Source organism: Mobula birostris, chromosome 13 (assembly GCF_030028105.1).
Source record: "Mobula birostris isolate sMobBir1 chromosome 13, sMobBir1.hap1, whole genome shotgun sequence".
NCBI classification, from domain to species: Eukaryota; Metazoa; Chordata; class Chondrichthyes; order Myliobatiformes; family Myliobatidae; genus Mobula; species Mobula birostris.
The window spans coordinates 42,552,118-42,573,947 of NC_092382.1; the positions used below are offsets into that span (position 1 = coordinate 42,552,118).

Here is a 21,830-nt window from a genome sequence, read left to right on the forward strand (position 1 = left end):
CTTCGAGTATATCTGTGAGGCTGTATCAGACCTCGCTGTGACTGCTGCCTCGGACAATGTTCTGTTGTAAAATCAGCGAGGTGAGAAATGCTGGAATAGGGAACAAACACGGGGAATGCTAGAGGCACAAAGTAGCATCTATAGAAAGAGAAAGTCGTGTCATAGGGGCTCTCTGTAAACAGTTCCAACAAAATACACGCTAACTGCTTTCCCACATATTCAATTTTGCCTGGATGAGTGGTTCCGGGATTTCCTGTTTCTGTTTCGTCCTTCGGCTATTCTGTCGCTGACAGGGAGTTGCATGGAAGTTGATGATTGTCTAATGCAAGAATCCCGCCATCAGCGTCCAGATTTATTAATTTCATTCATATCAGACGCGGATGAAGCCGATAGAAAATGTTCCAACCAGTACTGACTCTGAGGTTACCTAGCTTTATCCTTCCGCTGCCTCTTCACATTTTGGTCATCAGAAAGGAATCCAAATTCAAATCATTTGGCTTTATTTTAATGTATAAACTCGGTCAGCTCTTGGACCTCTCTTCAACTTTCTACCGTTAAATGCAGCATTAAAGTCCAAATATTAGATGATGCCCGAAAACTGCTGCATTGGGTTCTGCTCAGTTTTTTCTCAATTTGCTACTTTCTGTCTCTCTTCCAGCGAACTTGGTGGCGATTGCGATCCTCTCCCGTGGAAAGTGCGGTCTCTCCAAATGTGTCACTCGCTACCTGGTGGGAATGGCAGCGGCCGATCTCCTGGTCGTTATCTCGGAACCGCTGCTGACGTGGACTGCTTGGATTTACTTTCGCCAATCTTTCCTGTTCATTACTCCTGTGTGCAGTCTCGCCAGATGGTTGATTTTTGCGAGCGCTGCGATCTCTGTCTGGCTGACTGTCGCTTTCACCGTCGATCGATTTGTGGCTATTTGCTGTGAGAAGCTAAAAACAAAATATTGCACCGAGAGAACGGCGGCGGTGGTTATCGGGACAGTGAGTGTGCTGGCCTGTTTGGAGAATGTCCCTTGGGGCTTTGTATACGAGCCTATTGTAATAATTGATGGTGTTCCCTGGTATTGTGTTCTTACACCAAGCTACAAATACTCTTCTTCTTGGGCGGTATTTGAGATGCTTCACCGCATTTTTACCCCTTGTGTCCCATTCTTTCTGATTTTGTTGTTCAATATTCTGACAGCCAGGCGGATTCTAGTGGCCAGTCGAGCCCGCAGGAGGCTCCGGGGACAAAAGAGTGGAGAGAATGACAAGGACCGGGAGATGGAGAACCGACGCAAATCCATCGTTTTGCTCTTCAGCATAACCGGTAGTTTCATATTGTTGTGGGGAACACGTTTGGTATTTTATATCTATCAACGGATTTCAATGAGTTTTGTTTATTATTCTGTCATGAATCCCGTTTACATTGCAGAAGAGACATCAGGAATGCTGCAGATCATCAGTTCCTGCACCAACACGTGTATTTACGCCCTGACTCAGAGCAAATTCCGAGAGGACCTCAAGAATGCGGTGATATACCCACTGAAATGGATTTTGAAACTCATTCAGCGGATATAAATAAATGCTGTGCAGTGGTACAATTCAGCTGCTTTCATGTCCCTATTCTGTACTCCCACTTGTGAGCAAACGGAAACAATACGATGAACAGAGTTACAAACAAAGCATGAGAAACTCTGTCGATGCTCGAAATACAGAACACACACGAAATCATGAAGATTGTCGGCCCGAATAGTTGAATGTTTACTTTTTTCCAAAGTTGCCCCCTATCTGCTGAGTTGCTCCAGCATTTTGTGTGTGTTGCCTTACAGTTATAAAACAGCTATTTACAGTCGATCCCGACGGCACCAGTGGCCTCAGCATCCCAGAAAAATCCCCTTTGCATCTCACCCTCGCCGCACTGAAATTGAATCTTGAGGCTAACCGGCCACCCTTTCTTCCCGATTCTGACAAAACTGTCTGTTTTTGGAGCATAATTTCGTCGGTATCAAGCACTCCTGTTCCCATCATTACCCGTCCTTTCCTTCACGATCTTTTTCTCTTCTGTCTCTACCTGTAGTTCTTCCTTTTGTTTTCCCGTTTGAACTAACTTTCAGTGTCAGAATTTTAGCTCTCAGGGAAAGAGTTGTGGGGGTGGGAGGTGTGGTTGGGTGGAAGAGGAGATGCTGTGAACCCAGAACAAAAGACACAGTGAAGAAAATGGGAACTGATGTGGTCTAATCCTACACAAAGTGCTGGAGAAAAGCTTCAGCTCAGGCAGCAGGACGAGAGAGAGAGAGAGAGAGAGAGAGAGAGAGAGAGAGAGAGAAAGAGAAAAAAAGAAAAAGAAAGAATGAATATCCAATTCTGCCCAAAATGTCCACAGTTTACTCTTCTCCATAGATGCTGATGTCCACAGTTTACTCTTTTCCATAGATGCTGATGTCCACAGTTTACTCTTTTCCATAGATGCTGATGTCCACAGTTTACTCTTTTCCATAGATGCTGATGTCCACAGTTTACTCTTTTCCATAGATGCTGATGTCCACAGTTTACTCTTCTCCATAGATGCTGATGTCCACAGTTTACTCTTCTCCATAGATGCTGATGTCCACAGTTTATTCTTTTCCATAGATGCTGATGTCCACAGTTTACTCTTCTCCATAGATGCTGATGTCCACAGTTTACTCTTTTCCATAGATGCTGATGTCCACAGTTTACTCTTCTCCATAGATGCTGATGTCCACAGTTTACTCTTCTCCATAGATGCTGATGTCCACAGTTTACTCTTCTCCATAGATGCTGATGTCCACAGTTTACTCTTCTCCATAGATGCTGATGTCCACAGTTTACTCTTCTCCATAGATGCTGATGTCCACAGTTTACTCTTCTCCATAGATGCTGATGTCCACAGTTTACTCTTCTCCATAGATGCTGATGTCCACAGTTTACTCTTCTCCATAGATGCTGATGTCCACAGTTTACTCTTCTCCATAGATGCTGCCTGGTTTGCAGAACTCCTCCAGCGTTTTGGATTTCTAAAATCTGCAGAGCTCCTCTTGTTTGTGTTTGGTCTAATCCTAGTCTGTGTCAACGAGATGTTCGGCTGTGCCAACACAGAACCGACCCTGGACAAAGAACAAGCGAATAATGGTTGAAAAGGACAGCGTTACAGAAACAGACACTTGATAATTAATGGAACAGAGGCTCAGTTAATTTTGAACTCATGCAACTGGAAGATTGGAGGATCTCTCTAAACAAACGCGATCAGGGATATTATTGTTTATAAAATTAGAAAGGTGATGAGAGTAGTGGCAGTTTGTATTCAGATAATACATACTCCAGACAAAACTGAATTGAGGAATCAATCTGAATCCTTCAGTGGTTGGTCCGTGATGTCAATTAATGTTCATTGTGAGGGGGTAATATCTAAATACAAACTCTAAATGTAAGCTTGGTTAAGACGGGTAATAGGTAGTGAAGATAATCCTGTTAATTGTATAACCATGACTCCTGGCATTAATGGAGGCTAAATCTTTGAAGGGAATTCTTCGCGATAGGGTTGACAAATATTTGTAGAAGTATAATTAGAGACAGTCAAATGGCTTTGTGAGGGGAAGATCATGCCTTACGCACCTGAATGACTTTCTGAGGGGTTGACAAAACAAAGGCTAGAGTGGTGGATGCTGTGTGTATGGAATTGAGTGAGGCGCTTGACAAGAGCCCCACAATAGATTCACCCAGAACGTCGGGAGGCATGGGACTGATGGAAACTCGGCTGCCTGGGTTTGGACTTACCTTGCCCAGTGAGTATGGGACTGGCAGTAGGTGGGGCGTTTCCAGGAGATCTACTTTTTTCTCATATTTGTAAACGACTTGAAAGAGGAAGTACATATGTGGGTTGGTAACTTGCTGTTTGAAGCTCCACGTAGCGTAGTGCTTAGAATCAGACTAATCCAGCTCGGGGCACTGGAAATCGGAGTTCAATGCTGGTGTTTTTTTGGAAGGAATTTGTACGAAATCCCCATCATATTTATGGGTTTTCTCCCAAGTTAAAAAAGGAAACAAAACTTAGCGATTAGGCTAGAGTAACATTGAGGTTGCTGGGCGCTGCGGCTCATTGTTCCTCACTACATCTCTAATTGAATCAAGGACACCTATGTGCTGTTGTTGTGGATAGCGTAGAATTTCATCATAGATTACAATGGGACGTCGACACGGTGTAGAGCTGGGGTACGATGTGATAGACGGACTTCCATGAGTAACAGTACGAGCTGGTACATAATAAAAATTCAAACTGGATTATAGAGCACAAATGGCAGATTTTATCGCAGTGTGGAGGATCAGGGGAGTCGTGCTATGCAAGTCTATAGATCCCTCAAAATTTCCAAACAAGTTAATTGAGTAGCTAAGGAGGTTTATGGCTTAAGAACTGGCAACTCCGGAAAAGTGATCTCACTATTACTTCCCGTGTCACGGGCTTAAGAGGGAAAAGATGCTAAGGAAGAACAGGTAAATGTGTGGCTAACAATTTGTGCAGGAGGAAGGGCATCGTATACACATATTATTGGGCTCTCTTCGAGGTTTGGTGGACTGGTGTAAGAACATTGGTTTTACACCTGCACTGAAAGGGAGTTGATATTCTAACTGGCAAGTTTGATGTATCTGCCCTGGCATTAACATGTGGCATGTGCAGGCCTGGTCTTGGGGGTTGGGCGGGAGAGTGGGAAATGGAACTGCAAGTGAGTAAGTAGGATTGAGTAAAAGGTAGAGACGAGGTCAAGGAATGCCAAAATGAAGTCCAACCTGGACCCCGTTAATGAGCCCGGTGTCTCCGAGGGGCTGAAGTGAGGTTATGTCAGTAAAGGTGTGTAACACTTAAGACAGACGTACTTAGAACCTGGATTAGTACGTGACACAGTGAGCCAGATATTGCAGAGCTCTGGTTGAGAGAAGGTCAGGGCTGGTCGCTAACCATTCCAGAATTCAGATGATTCAGGCAATCCAGAGGGTGGCGGGGGCGGGGGTGGTTCTGCACTGCTGATCAGGCAGAATGTCAGAATGTCCCAGGTCCGAGATCATCCCATAGGCTTCATCAGTAACACGATGCAGGTAGAGCTCAATAATAAGGAATGTGCAATCGCTCTGATGGTGTTATACCTGCAGCCTGTAAGACAGAGGAACAGACAGGTCGGGAGGTTATGGGCTGATGTAAAAGCAATCATGCAGTTATTGCGGGTAAATAATCACTCCAACATTACTGGCATTCCCTTATCCCTTGAGGATGGATGGGGCTTTATGGTTCAGATGGGTCCTGGAATGTTTCCTGAAAGAGTATTTAGATGGACGACCAGGGAGGGAGACAGGCTTGACTTAGTAGTATCAGTAGTATAATTCTGGAGGTTCGCAAACAGTTTTTGATAAGGATAAGACTGGTGCTGCAGGGGGATAAATGTAAATTCGGTGAAGGATAATGACAGTAGAATTGGACATCGACTTGCAAACCAAATTATCCCAAAACTAGAGTCATTCCAACCATTCACAGGATGACAAAATATGTTACACCCCCAAATCTGCACACTCCTCTCATATAAGTGTGCACCTCAAATCCAGCGACACCCCCAAATGTGCGTGTACCCCCAGAACTGAGTGAAAAACATTCTAAGGAACAGGATATATAAGTCAATCGTTATATGGTAAACTGGATTTTCAGATGACACCTGGATTTGGAGTGTGAGTGGACAGCGAAGTAGGTTATGAAAACTTTTAGCGTGAGTGAAGCAGCTGGAAAAACGGGCTGAACATTTTGAAGTTGGAACTTAATGTGAAATTCCATCGAGATGGGATCTAGTGTGAGCAGTTGCACTTTGGCAGGACCTACCAGGGCAGGACTTATACAATTAGTGGAAGGTAATTCAGATGTGCAGGAGAGCAGAGGGTTCTGAGAATACAGTTTCAAAATTCCTAGATAAGGTCATGAGGAGAATCTTTGCACACACGCCTTCATATATCAGAATACCGAGTACACAAATTAAAATGTTATGTTGAAGTTGTGTAAGACGTTATTGAGGATCAGCGTGGAGCATTATGTATAGTTCAGATCACATATCTGCAGGAAAGAGATCAATAAACTTGAAAGATTACAGAGATAATTTATAATGATGTTTCAGAAATTGAGGGGTTGAGTCAGAAGGAGAGAATCAATAAGCCTATTCTCTCCCAAACTGAGGCACTCTCCCCTCAAGTTAGGTGAGACTGGAACAAGAGTTCATATTTTAAAGGTGAAAGTAGACCACGAGAGGGAACTTCTTCACTCAGAGGGCGGTATGAACGTGGGATGAGTAGCCAGAGGAAGTGGTGAATGCAGGCTCAATCACAACATTTAGGAGACACTTGAACGGGTAAGTGGATGGGAAGTATATGAAAGGCTATGGTCTTAATGCAGGTCATTGGGACTAGGACAGAAAACAGCTCGGCAGAGATTGGAAGAGCCAGAGAAAATGTTTATGTGTGTGGTGTTCCATAACACTACAGCTAATCCCAAAGAATCCTCTCCAGTAAGTTTCATACCCCGAAGCGTGACTCAGCAGTTGATATTTTCCAGGATAACCCATCCCCTTTTATGAATAATGGAATACCATTTATCTCCGCTTTTTGGGTATCTTGCTTGTAGCTACAGAGGAGAGGTCCTCTGAATTCTAATCTCCCGCTTCTCCAAGTAACCTGCAAGTATATCCCGCCTGGTCCTGGAAAATTATCCACCCTAATGCACTTTAAGAGACAAAACACTGCCCCCTTAGAGGTCCTGTACTTAAACAAATTAAAAAAAAACACTGTTGGTAACTACAGGATAGAAAAGGTTCGATCAACGACTCTTACGGCAGGGAAAAGTCCCTTCAGACCCAATGCCTTGCGACTGAGATGTACATTCAGGTAAATTTCCATCCCAGAGCAGACGGGACAAACGCAGGCAGATGGGAATGTTTTGTATGGCACCTGAACGCCACAGAAGGGGTGGGCCGAAGGGCCACTGTCAATGCTGTAATGGAAATTTTGTCGCCGAAAGGTCGACTCTACTCCTCTCGATAGATCCAGCCTGACCCGCTAAGTTCCGTGAAAATGCTGCATTCAGCTGTGGTTAGCATTCTATATCAATGATACTTTGTGCTGGAAGACTGCAGAGGAAGTTGACCAGGACTGGGGCTTAGGTCATGGGGAAGATCAGTATGTGTTGATATACTGTGTTGATCTACAAGGGGGTTTGGGATCTCAGTTCATTACTCCCTTTAGGTGCTGCACAGGGTGAGGGGTTGCTGCGAGCGGCGTAGGGCCTGCTTGTCTTTAGCAGTCGAGGCACTGAGTTCCAGGGTCAGGTAGTTATGTTGCAGTTTTATAAATCTCCAGTTTAACCACATCCTGAGTATTGGATTCTATTATTGGAAAATTGTGGGGGTTTTGAACTGAGAGTCGAAGAGCCTTAACAGGATGCTTCCTTGATAAGGAGAGATTGGACAGGCTTGGGATATTTTATCTGGAGCGGCAGAGGCTGAGGGAGGCCTGATTGAAATTCATAGGAACATGAAAGGCACTGACATCGTGGACATCCCGTTTTTTTTTTTCGCTGAACATGAAACATGAAATAACTAATACCAGAGTGCATGTACTTAAGATGAAAGGCCAGCGAAATCAGCATAGCGGTTGTTCTCAGATCTGCGCCTGGACGAAAGGAGCAAAAAAATCAAGCAGTTTGTAGGATGGGGGAAGAGGCAGAACGAGCCTCTTGTTGGATTTGGAGTAGGCGAGAGGAGGGGAGCTGGAAGCCAAGAGGAGATGGGCAGTGATTTGGCCACCACTGCCGGCCCACCAACTGGAGAGTGTCGTGATTAAGGGTCAAAACACTCTGTGAAGGTTGGGAACCACCTGGTGTCATCTGCTTCTGGCTGAAGGCTACGGTTACCTTATAAGGTAACTGGAGAATGCACCGTAACAGGTATATGTAACAAGGTGAAAGGGGGAAAACTACTGGTGAGAGAGTTTATTGGGATAATGATAATGTGTGACTGATGAAAATTGAGCATTATGAACTGTAAATTCAGAATCGCCGCTCTGAGAAACGATTCTCACATGGCCACGGAAATAAAAGACATTCAAATATCTGAGTCCGAGTGTTGTTTTGTATTCTCCGACAATATCACTATTTGAGTCCGAACGTGATTTGACTTGGCCTGACAAATTTGGCGACGAGGATGGGACCTTTTAAACGCGATATAGTGAACCCTTGACCGAGAATTTGGCCCCTCGGACTGTGCCAGAAAAGGTTGTCCCTCACCAGCCGGTGATCAGTGTACCTGCGTTCGGGTAAGGAAAAGAAGAAAACTGCGAGAAGGGACAGGGAACCATCAAATTTAAAATTGCTTTAAAATAAAACTGATCCACTTTGTGACCCAGATGTTCGCTGTTATAATCAGTGGATTGTATAAGTGTATAACTGAGGCTCGCGAATGTTGCAACATCTGTTAAGTACACTTTAATTCTGAAAAGTGTTGGGTTACCGTCCTAGTAGGTTGGTGGACCCCTCTAAAGGTAAACCGGCAAGAACGGCGCCTCACGAGCGACGCCCGAGTGATCCTAAAACGAAAGTACCGGTAAACGACACCGCGATGTAGGAAGTCGAAAAGTACAAGACAAAGAATTTGCTGGTTTCCTGCAGGATCGCCCGCTGATAAGGTTTGGTTGAGAACAGGGGATAGCATGTACTCTGTCACATTTTCTAGTGAGTCATATGCTTGGAGTCAAGGGGATTGGATTTATGGCGGTGCTTTCGACTCGCTAAAAATGAAATATTTGACCTCGATTACATGTTATGGTGTTCTAACAAATGGGACACCAACAACTTACAACTGAACGCAAGAAAGAACCTATTTCTAACAAATGAATCATGATTTCGAGGTGGCGCTCTCTGCGTCGGCTATTGTTTCCGCCGAGGTGCCGGGTCAGAACGGGTCCCCGAATTAACACCTATTAGTCGGGAACAGACAGGTCAGAAAACAAAATCAAAAGGGAACAGGAGAGAAGCAGTAGATAACTCTACTGGGGAAGATATCAGTGAGTTTCCCCGAAAATTGTGGGGAAAATCACAATTGTAAAGCCCTGGATCGCGCCTGTGGTATAGAATACCGTTAATTAATCTCCTAACCCGCTAAGACAACCAACTGGCTCACACAAACTTGTCAAGTTTTCCAGCTCCTGCCCGGGGATTTGCGCGCACTCCTCAGTGTTACATATGGAACTTCTTGGGGAGGGACACAGAGTAGGTTCCCCAGTCCCAGACAGACGCCCGAACGTGACTGGAAACCAGGTCGGGCGGGCGATGTAAGACAAGCCATGGGTCGCTAAGGTAATGGAACCCATTTTAATGACGGCCCGACAGCACGGGGATTTTTGCGAACTTTCCCGAAGTCCACATATAAAAGGCAAATCCCTTTCGGACATTATAGCTCGTTTTAAGGATACCTGGTAGTCCAGTGCTGGCAAACTCCTAGACCATCAGAATATCCAGCTGGCAGTGTAGACTTTTCTGAACTGCCTCAGACCTGAGATTGCCCAGTCCTTTCAGTTAACTAATCTTAATTGGCAGACCCAGCAGTTATTATTAAAGTTTCTATAAATGAAACATTCTTGAGATTTTTCACTCCCCACCCCCCACCCCAAATCGGTGTGCAAATATATTTGCCAACATACCCCTAAATTTGTGCACATTCCCAAATCAGCACGCACCACAAAATCCTTGTGGAACCCCAAATCTGCGTCGGCTTCCAAATTCACGCAACCCGCAAACTCGCTGACATCTCCACATGCACATTAGATTATTCTTGAGCAAAATAATTTCAAACAGATCACAATCTGTCTGCTTCCACCTTATAAAACAGTAAGAACAAAGTTCATAATTGGAAGTGCTTTAATTAATAAAATATCGGAAGTAAAGGAATGTTGAGATTTGTCACAACTCCACATGCAACGGCTCCCACAAATCCGTGTGCAGCCCCACTTGCCTGTGCACCCCCATGTTTTTAAAATGTTTCTTCTTTGAAAATAAAATGTGCGTACATGGGTGTCAGCTGGGTTGGTGGTGCATACGGTCTAAGGGTGCTTACGGATTTGGGGATATTGGTCGATTTTGAGTTGTAACGAATCTCAAGGTTGTTTCATTGAGAGGTATTTTATTAATAAATACACATTTAATTTTCATCTCTGCTCTTACTATGATTTTTAAGATGGAGGTTGCTACTGAGTGGCCTATTTGAAATTATTCCTCCTCTGGGATAAGCTGATGTGTATCCAAAGGGTGTTGTCAGGTTCGCAGTGAGCAGCGATATGGGTGTCCATCCGTACTTGTGAGTGCATCTCGATTTGTGGGTCTTGGTGGATTTGGGTTAATGACAAATATCAAGGTTGTTTCGTTTAGAGATACTTTAATAAATAATGCACTTCAACAGCGAAATTTGTTCTTGCTATTTTCAATGTGGATTCAGCCATCTTGTGAAAAAGATCGAAATGATTCTCACTCCAGGATAAACAATCGTACTTGCAGGAGCGCACTTGTATTTGAAGGTGCACAGACATTTGGAGATGTTCACGGCGAGTTTGAGTACACACGGATCTGGGGATGTCTCAAGGTCTTTTCGTTTATAGATACTTTAATAACAGATGTACATCGAACTTTGAATTTGTTCTAGATTTTTGAAAGCGGAAGCAGCTATTCTGTGAACTGTTAGAAATGACTCCTGCATTTGGATAACCTAATGTTCATGTGAAGTTGTCAGCGGGTTTTGGATGCATATGGATTTAGGGGTTCGCTCTTATTTGCTGATGTGCGCAGATGTAGGGTCTGATATGTCTAATATGGAGGTGCACACGGATTTTGGGTACACCATATTTGGGTGTATCGGCCGATTTGCAGTTGCAGTTGAATTTTCGGATGGGTGCGGATTTTTATCATGGAAACAGTCATTTTCTGAACGGTTTGAAATGATTCCTGCTCTGAGTTAATCTGTTGCGGATGTTGGAGTTTCAGCCTGTTTGGAGTGGGTACTAATTTGTGGAGTGCTCTGATTTAGGGCGGTGTTGGCAAATAGGGGATTTCACACTGGTCAAATGATCCGAACAGATTCAGTGACGTGGCCACCAGTATAATGGTGCAGTCTGATTCGCGAATGCTCGTTGATTTAGGAGCATGCAGATTAATATGGGGATGTTTACGGATTTCGGGTTTCTCACAGAGATGTGGTGCTTGTGGATTTGTAGTGTGACGTATCTGAATTTTGTTTTATTTATAAACACTTTCAGAATCAATGCACTTTGAAGTTTCAACAGTATTCTTGTTACTTTATGGCAAACAGTTTGCGAACAGTTTGAAATTATTCTTTGACCCGGATACTGTTCGGATCATGTGGTGGGTGTCAGCGTGTTTGGGATCCGCACTCAGTTGGGGATTGCACAGAGTTAAGGTAAATTCGGTATGTATACGGTGCACAGAGTTTTTGGGGGCTGCGCCTGGATTTCGGCATGCATGCAGATTTAGGCGTGTGCTCTGCCTTGGGGGTACACACGGATTTGGTGATATGCTCAGATTTAGAGCGTGTTGTCGAATATCCGGCTGCACACAGATTTGTAGTAACTTAGATATTTGGGTTGCGTACGGATTTTTAATGTCGAAATTCCCCCATTTTCGAAAATTTTTGAAATGATTCCTGCTCTGGAATGATCTATTATGGGGTTGCAGCGTGTTTGTGATATGTACTTATTTCCAGATTGCGCAGACTTAGAACAGAGTCCGCTAACAGAGAGATACACACCGATTTGGAAACGTTCATTGATTTAGGGGTGTGTAGGCCAATATGGGACTGTTTATAGAATTCGGGCTTCTAACGGATCTGTGGTGTTGGGAACAGAGAGAGCGAGAGACAAGTGGTGTCAGAATGGGAACAAGTTGATCTGAGGTCGGTGTGGTAAGTTGTAAATAAAATTGACGAACTCAGCGTGGGTGCAGGAAGCAGCACCAATTCAGACGTCACTGGACTGACAGCACCAATTCAGCCGTCAATGTAGGGCATGAACGGGTTGTTTTGGGAACCCAGGCAACCTCGCAGGAGAATGGCTTTGCACCTGGACTAATGTATCTGGGCGGCCAGAAGGATTGCAGGGTGGAACTACGGTGTAAATTGGATAAGTAGGCCAGAGATGAGGAGATAGGCCGGCGAATGAGGGACGATCATTGCAGCTGTATAATGAAAAATTTATGTAATTTCCGCTTGGGAGGTGTGAGTGGAACAAGGATATCGCAGGACCCAGAGGAACAAAAATTGCCCACAGTGGATAGAACTTCAGTGGTTTCAGGTCGAGCGACGCCGCAACGTCACGAGTTCTTCACAAACATGAGAGAGAGCGGTGATTTTACCACATTCTTTAGCTGCTCCCTGAACTTGGTCTGCGTAACGGTGTAAAGGGCCGTGTCGTGCAACAGCTCAGAAGCTGCAGAATGGCGCCCAGCTCTCGCAGCGAATCAGGTGGGCGCACATACGTGACAAAAGCATACAGCCGATTCCACGCAGAATACACAGTGAAAGGTGCCCACAGCAAGATGAAATTGCCCGAGACGATCAGCAATAAAACGAGGGATTTCCTGCGTTTCTCCATCTCCGGGTCTCTGGCACTCTGTCCGTTGCCAGGAAAACTGAGTCTTCTGCGCGCTCTGCTCGTGACTAAGACGTGCCTGGCGGTGAAGCAATTCGTCAGTAGAACCAGCACAAATGGGAATACAGGGGTGAGGATGTAATAAAATAGTTCAAATTGAGTCGCGATAAATAAATTCAAATAATGCACTCTCCCCCTACAAATAAATGGAACAGCTATCCACGTGTAGTACCCCGAGAGTCTAAAATACCAGTAAATATTCTTTAAAAAGCCAATGGCACTCACTGTCCCCAAAACCACGACAGCGGTTTTCTCGGTGCAATATTTTGATTTCAGCTTCTGGCAACAAATGGCGACAAACCGATCAAAGGTAAACGTGACCGTGAACCAGACGGAGCAGTCGGTTGCGGTGTAAAGGAGAACAGCGTGGATATTACAGCCCTTGGTCACTGATCGGAAGAAAACGTCGATTGGTACGTACATAAGTGGAATCTTGCTCAATATCAGGTCGAGGATAAGAACCAGCAGATCCGCCACTGCCATGGCAACCAGGTAGCAAGTGACAACTCTGGAGAGGCCGCACTTTCCCCGAGAAAGGACGAATATGGTCACCATGTTCACTGCGAAGATAGGAATCAATGAGGGTAAACACATCAGGAAGCATCTACATATAAAGTAATCCACTTTTCTGTATGTGACAATGTCAAGAATGAGCGTACCTGACAGAATAAAACAATCGCAAAAGTTAAACTGCTTTGCAAATGTGTGTACACTCAATGCAATATGTTGGACCGAATATCGGTAAAGAAACAGAGAGCGGAGGTTACAGATAACGATGGCTGACGATTGATGGATTTCGTACTTTTTGAGGCAAAGGGCCGAATAGCGCATCATCGATTAAATCTGCGGCATCTCGACTGTCGTGAAGTTAGTATCCTTGAGAGGAACCACCTCTGGACAAAGAGCAGCTTCCCGCCGCTGTCCGTCACCAGGGGCAACGAGATTTGCAAATGGAGCAGCAGCACAAATCACAATTATTGCACCTCTCTTCCCGTTTCTCGACTTTGAGGGAGTGTTATTCTCTTCAAATTATACCACGAGGCTCACCGTCTATTTGTTGTAGCTTTGCCTTTATATTCGTATGATATTCATTATATTCTCAAATACGTTTTATTTTCTCAGCAAGAATGAAGTTGATTTGTCACCATAAAAATACGTCACGATCAATATTTCAAGAACTTACGGAAGTCTATCATGTTTTCAGAAATGTGTTACCTAGGCTTTAAACATCGTCAAATGCACCTGGTGTGAAATATACATTCTATAATTTTTGATCCCAAACGGAATATGCAGTTTTAAGAACACAGTGGGGAGGAAGACGGTCAGATGCAGGAGAGGGACGTCCTGATTACATTCGCGGAGAGATGCTTCCTTTGCTTCAGTGGAAACTCAGGCAGCTCGTGAAAGTTGGAAAGTGATTAAAGTTTGTGTGAAATTTGTCTTCCGACTGATGTTGGTTAAAACGACCAGGGAGAAATGGAGAAGGAATGTTCACAATAAGGTTACACTTTCCACAGGAATAAGACATAATAAGATACACTGTTGTTGTAAACCCGCTCTGGATCATCACAAGTGTTAGCACATATTTCCTTAGGCAGGAGTCCTGGATTCAGTAAATTATCGAAGTGTATTTGCTTAATTATCAACTGGTATGTGTGTCAGCAGCCTTAATTATTATTATGAGAGGTACAGGCCAAAAGGAAAATGTGCAGTTAAATTTTGTTTCATAAGTTACCTTTGGACAGAGACTCACCGGGAAGAGCAATGATGCCGAGGACAGGGAAGAAAATCACTTGAATGGTGAATAAAACATTCGTGACTCGAAAATCTACCGTTATCCGTTCATCATGCGCAAAAATATATGGAACCATCCAGAAGATGTTTTTCCCATTTTCTGTTATATTCCAAGCCGTCCATCCCGAATTCTGATCCATGACAGAACGAGCCGGTCTGTCCTTACTCTCCTCTTTGTGCCGCTCCGGATCTCTGTCCGTGGCAGGTGAGGCTGTTCTCGCTGAAACTGGGGGAACTGAGTGAAAGCGACTCTTATTAATAAGAGAGAGAACCCCCCGGTGACGTCAGCAGCATAACTTGAAAAGGCGCTATTTATTTTCCATGAAATGACAGAAAGAGTTAACCCTTGGTTTACCCAGTAGCTGAGGAAGAAGTGTGTAGATAAGCACTGCTGCTATTACATATATTCGAATTACAAAAATAAATTTAAAAAAAACTAACAATATAACTGCACCTCTTCCTAGAGATGCTGCCTGGCCTGCTGCGTTCACCAGCAACTTTTATGTGTGTTGCTTGAATTTCCAGCATCTGCAGAATTCCTGTTGTTAACAATATTTCAGTCGACTTAGCTGAATATTAAGTTGAAAAAATGGTCCTTAAATAATGAACAAATGTATGTATTTTGTTTTAAAATCCCGTGTAAGGAATGAGGTAAATAAGTCAAAAATCACAAGTGATTCTTCCTTGGTGTGTGTAAAATAAGAAATGCAGAACAGCGGTTCTGGAACAGCGGCATTAGCTTAGGATGTGTTAATTTTTATAACAGAGAAAGACTATCAGCCTTTCTCGAAAGAGGGGTTCCCTTGGGAGCCGGGAGTAGCGAGTAGACAAGAGCGGCAGATATGCGGGGAGGAGGAAGACAGAAGGTGAGGGAGAGAAAGGCAGAAACAGAGACAGGGGATGATGGAATTAACTGTCGGCAACTGGGATCCCTCCAGCACAGTGTGGATCAGATCACCGAGTGGCCGATAAGTATTCTTTGCACGCAGTCTTACTCTGCCTCTACAAGTGGCTGACTGGTATTTCTCACGTCATCCTGATATAGTAGTAGATTAATAATCTTCAACATGTGTACTCAGTCTCGGTTTACTGCGAATTCTTCATGCTGTTAAATCAGAAAGAAACAAGGGCAAAAAATAACTCCTTACTGTCGATACCCGTATACCATACAAGAGGCCAGGACGCATTCATACATACGTTACCACTCTCCGGCAGCTGATGCAATTCCGCTGGGTGTAAAGAGTCGATGTGACAGAAAACACTTAAATCCAGGAGCATCAGCACCTTTCTATGAAATGACTTTGTACTTATTGGCAAGCAAAGGTGACGCTGTACGTTTGTACAATTTACCCTCCATTGAAAATCACACAAAAAAACAAAAGACACCAGTGCTCTAAATCGGTTATTCGGTTTACTTTATTATGATTCTCCCCTTTATGTAGCCTTCTTGGAATGTTTCCTGTTCTTTAACAGTATCTGCCTTCATATATTATTTGAAAATCTTTGGGAACTGGTGTTATTTTCATTTCCCCCTGAATAATGTCATGGCATATTTGTGAGACTGCAAAGATCGAACGGGAACTAGTGAAACACGTCTCTTCTTGACTGTTATTAATCTCTGTTGTGGTTTGCAATGAGCTCCTCTTAAAGCTTAGAAATGTAGAAACAGCAGAACGGGCACGTTTATTCACATGGGTCACCGCAATATATTTGACAGAATGGTGTTCAAAGCGGTAAGCGTTTGATTAAAAGCGTACACGTTGCAATAAAACATATTTCTTCGTCACACAAAACATCAGACAAGCACAGTTGTGCATAGCAGGTGTCGAAGTAAAGGTATTCTTAGATTATTTTGTCGGCACCATTACGTCCAGCCACTGAATACCAGCGGCACATGGTTCTTCAGCTGCTAATCAACTGAGCAGTAATCAGATTTAGATTTGTGCGTATAAATCACAAATTTCAACAAATCCCTTTTACAGATGTGTAACCCTGTGCGACAAACACTCGTTTTCCCTGCTGTGCTCGGAGTGTAACCACGTCTGATGTGATGATAACGATAAAACACAGCGAGCGTTCTTCCCCAACAGCTTGTGTTTACTGATATTCTTGCGTAAAAATATAAATCCAGGAATGCATCAATGATACCAATCCTGAGCCACTGACTCTGCAGTATTGTGTCTTGCTCAAACAGCCGTTATGTTTGCCTGTATGTGAGCGGCCATTGACAATCGAATATATTGTGAATATTTTCATATTTGCCTTTCGTAACCCGTGACAATGGGATCACTGATAATTGGACATCATCTTTAGTCGAACAGTTCTGCTCAGTGACATTTTTAAAGACAGAGCTTCGCACTGCCAGTGATGGTGTTGAAGTAGCAGCGACATTACTAGGGTCGACCCTACTGGAACTGGGCAAGCTGCTTAGTTCTCCGTGTGGACAGTGATGGGACTGGATATGCAGTGAGGTTATCACTGTGGTCAGGTATGTGGATTTGATCAGTCGTGACTCTGTCAGTCTGGTCAGTGATGTGTCTGGATCTGCAATGATAATAAGGAATAGCTTATTTCCCTCAGCAATCAGGATTCTGAAAGGGCATTGAACCCAACAATACTCCCTCACTACATGTTGTCCTCTTTTTGCACTAATTAAATTTAGTTTTTTTTTTACATATTATCTTCTAACTGTGATTTACAGTTTTTATTATTATGTATTGCAGCGCATAACGACACATTTCACGACATATTAAACCTCATTCCGGTTCTGATTTTCTACAGTCTCTGATTCGCGGCTGCTCCATTTATTACTACTCGGGTCCATTTACGGAATAAACTATGCCTCTGATAGCCGTCACGTTTCAGAAGTGCAAACGATTTTTCTCCTTCAGATCTGACAACTTTCTTTATCTACTGTGCAATATTACATTTGTAAATGTTTTGAGTTTACACTCTACCACGAATCACTTTACACGGTACGAAATAAATAATGTATTGTGCCAACCTTATTTTAGAATCATGCTAACATTTATTTCTCATTTTCATCTGTTTTTACAGTGCACCAACGTAGGTCTATCTTTCCGCAGCATAGTCTACGTCATAGTCTATTCATGTTGTTCAGCCACTGGGCTGGTGCCTTTAGCATAATGTTTACTCCCCTGCATAGGTACAGTGATAGGGACATGCAAATTAACCGACACCAGTACTCTGCATTAAAGGTATCAGATGTTATTTTTTCTTTCGTGATGCATATCCAGCAATCGTCGTCTTGATTTTAATTGTAATGTACTAATGTTGCATTTTGTCTTGGATATTTGCATTAGATATGACAGATATGTATTTCTTTAGGTGAACCACATACCCTAAAGATTAACAAGTACCATTTTGATTCATGTGATAACATACTGTATATTCATTGATAGAGCTGAGCTCTTTTATTTTAGCTTGTAGAAGAACAAAAGTACGTATAACTTTCCTGCACGAATATACTGTACTTTGCTGATTAAGTATGAGCTTCAATACAATCAGTCTCAGATGTTATAATGGGTCATGTGCTTGACCTGACTGCAGGCCAGGTCCAGGCCCCATTCGAAAGCCTGGTCATTCCTGCGGGCAGTGGCCACGTGACCTGATAGCTGCACGTCATGTTTCATGATTTTGCGATCTCCCTGGATTCAAGGATTCAAAGCTGGGTGGCAGTGTGAAATGTGAGGAGGATGTTATGAGAATGCAGGGTGACTTGGACAGGCTGGGTGAGATGGCAGATGCAGTTTAATGTGGATAAATGTGAGGTTATCCACTTTAGTGGTAAGAACAGGAAGGCAGATTATTATCTAAATGGAGTCAAGTTAGGAAAAAAGGAAGTACAACGAGATCTAGGTGTTCTTGTACATCAGTCACTGAAAGCAAGCATGCAAGTATAGCAGGTTATGAAGAAAGCTAATGAAATGCTGGCCTTCATAACAAGGGGAATTGAGTATAATGGCAAAGAGGTCCTTCTGCAGCTGTACAGGGCCCTGGTGAGACCACACCTGGAGTACTCTGTGCAGAATTGGTCTCCAAATTTAAGGAAGGACATTCTTGCTATTGAGAGAGTGCAGCGTAAGTTCACAAGCTTAATTCCCGAGATGGTGGGACTGTCATATGTCGAAAGATTGGAGCGACTGGGCTTGTATACTCTGGAATTTAGAAGGCTGAGTGGGCATCTTATTGAAACATATAAGATTATTAAGGGATTGGACACGCTGGAGGCAGGAAGCATGTTCCCGCTGATGGGTGAGTCCAGAAACAGAGGCCACAGTTTAAGAATAAGGGGTAGGCCATTTAGAACGGAGTTGAGGAAAACTTTTTCACCCAGAGATTGGTGGATATATGGAATGTCCCAGAAGGCTGTGGAGGCCAAGTCTCTGGATGCTTTCAAGAAAGAGCTGGATAGAGCTCTTAAAGATAGCGGAATCAAGGTTATGGGGATAAGGCAGCAACTGGATACTGATTGTGGAAGATCAGCCATGAATACAGTGAATGGCGGTGCCGGCTCGAAGGGCCGAATGGCCTGCTCCTGCACCTATTGTCTATTCTAAGTTCCAGATCCCTTCTGACATATGGTTGGAAAAGTATCTTTTCCTCAGATCCCTCTGTATTGCCAATCCTTTGACACGATTCTATTGTCTATATACTCTCCCGTCTCGTCGAGTGAGAAAGCTGTCCGGTTTTGAGTATTTCAACACCAGATGTACTGAAGAAGATGCGGATTATGTGTTATCTTGTGCGTAAGTCTATACTACACACGTGGAGTTTGAAACATTGACTGCACAGAAGCTAAAGTTGAAATTAGCAACATGTTTACCACTCAGTTACATTACTGCTTTGCTCAATTGCTTCGCTCCGTCGTCCGAGCTATAAAACAAGCTATTTCTGTTGGTGTCTGTTTCATAGAATTGGCAATCAGGTGTGCGGTGGCTTACCTGTATAGATTCCAGACCAGATGCAGTTTAATAATTTGCAATCTATTGGCACTATAATAGCGACATATGGGCTGCACGTTTAAGATAAAAGCCGATGTTCGGGGTGGGCGCTGATCCTGCACCTGAGATTAGCGCTGAATCTACAGGACAGTAGATGGAGCAGTAATGTAGAGCATCTATTGACGCCTTTGATCAATATAATCGCGATCATCTGACTGCAGGGAGCTCTCACTTGATAATTCTCAACTTGGATTCCATGCAAAGTGGAGGAATTTAATATATGGGTGCCCTGACAATGACCAGGACACGCTGTTACATAACCAGTACTGTCAGTGTTAAGGCCACAGAGACAACAACATTATCATCATGGTCAACGGTAGTAATGACGCGGCAGCTTGGCCTGCAGTGAGATCATCCAGTCAGCTGAGCTGAGTTCCAGAGAAGCAATGACAACACCAGGGTGTTCAGTGACGTGCTTTGAAAGTGCAATCCATTCTGCGTATTGAATACAACAGCCCGTAGCGGTTCTGACGCTCCAGCATTACACTCAATGTGTCGGCATCGTGCCTGCTGTTCTGCATTTCCAATGCAGGGAGTGGCTCCCTGGAGGTCGGAGAGATGAATCTGACCGCGTTTAGTGGAGACTTCGGCCAAATTTATCAAGGCTGTGTTTTACATCCGTCCCCATCTGCAGAGTCCTTCTCCGTAGAATATTGACTCCCATTGTAGCAAACATTTCAAATTATTGCAAAATACTTAGTAATAACATGTCGTACTCTCATTTTATACCAGCATATGACGCATTCCATATTTCTACATGTACTGAACTACATCTGTTTCTGACTGCAGTTAATCTGATTTGTGATGTGCAATAATTCTCTTTGTTGTTGTACACTGCCTGGCTGGCACAGTACAAACCCCAACATTTATTTGCAGCACTCTTTACAATATGTTGACGCGTTTAAACATGTGAAACGTATGTTTACGTGCATACAGGATATTTTAATAATTATATTCACAATGTTATTGCCAGTATGGGAGACCAGAAATAAAGAAGCAGCTGTATAAAGCTGAAAGCGATGTAGACTTTGTATTTTTCGGTTCTCCGGTGAGTTCTGTTACCTGCACCTCTGAACACAAGCTGCATCTCTTTTCATACTTGATGCTCTTTATCCACTAATCCACTGAAGATTGTTCGGAATTATTTTTGTGCAGATAGACCAAATAAAAGAGATGTACGCGGCTCCTTCCCTCTGCCAGTTTGCAGGTTACTCTTGAGCATGGTTCGCCCACCTACTTAAACAATTACTCTGCTTCTCCCTCCGCCCGACAGATCAGGGGGACATGCAGTCTTGGGACTTGGTAGAGTATGGCCGTATTTGCAGCTAACGTACATCACAGGTCCCGGTCATGCGACCACTAGCACCAGGCTCTGAAGAGTGTAAGTCATGCCTCGGGTCCTCAGTTACAGGGACGATTTGTTGGCTTTTTGGTCATTGGCATTAATGTTGTGAATGAGTTAGTTGTTGAGACTGTGGTTGAGATTCTGGGGAGGGTACGACCGGTACGAGAGGAATGGGTTACAACTGAACCCGAAGGATCCAATATCCTAGCGGGCAGGTTGGCCTAAGTTGCTCGGGTGGGTTTAAATTAATTTGTTACAGGAATGGGAACCTGCAAGATGGTGCTGAAGATGCAGTCGTTGGTTTACAAGCAGAGGCAATGTATAGAGAGACTCCTTGAAAGGAAAGGCCGCTGATAGGACAAAATTGCAGTTAGGAGGACGAGTTGCAACATCAAAGCGGGAAAAATCGAAGTGTCTGAATACAGGACTGTTGGTGTGATATTGAATGCACGCAGTACACTGGATATGGTAGAGGAACTTGTAGCACAGTTACTCATTGTCATACATGCATATGCAAAACGGAATCATAGTTGAAAGAAGTTTATAGCTTGGAGATTAATATCAAGGATACACATTGTAGCAAGGGACAGGCAGGAAGCTAGAGGGGGCGGCTTTGCTCTGTTCTGCAAGATTAAAGCAAATCATTTAAAAGAGGTCCCACAGGATCAGAAGGTGTTAATTCATTGTAGATAGATCTATGATCGAATTCATCCTGAAATTTGAGAAGGAAAAGCGAATGTCAGATGTATCAGAACTTCAATGGAGTAAATGAAATTACAGAAGCATGAGGGAGGAGTTGGCCAGAATTGATTGGGGGGAAAAGACACGAGCAGACATGGCGACAGAGCAGCAGTGCCTGCAATTACGGAAAGGATTTAGAAGGCACAGGATTCGTGCGTCACAAGAGAAGCGGTATTGTAAAGAAAAAC

General features: G+C 43.6%; 1 protein-coding gene across 1 annotated transcript; it reads right to left on the reverse strand.

Annotated features, from left to right (window-relative positions):
* Positions 1–12,450: 12,450 nt before the first annotated feature.
* On the reverse strand, positions 12,451–14,609 carry LOC140207571 (uncharacterized). Its single transcript, XM_072276117.1, has 2 exons — positions 14,492–14,609; positions 12,451–13,298 (listed from the first exon to the last, which is right to left on the reverse strand). Exons 1-2 carry the CDS (start codon positions 14,607–14,609, stop codon positions 12,451–12,453), a joined length of 966 nt encoding a protein of 321 aa, XP_072132218.1.
* Positions 14,610–21,830: the final 7,221 nt, after the last annotated feature.

Bases quoted from the DNA above. Each gene is read 5' to 3' on its own strand.
- LOC140207571 (XM_072276117.1), bottom strand. From the start codon at position 14,609: ATGGTTCCATATATTTTTGCGCATGATGAACGGATAACGGTAGATTTT. The intron at 13,299-14,491 runs GTGAGTCTCTGT...CTATCTTCGCAG, and splicing joins CGGCATCATTGCTCTTCCCG to TGAACATGGTGACCATATTC.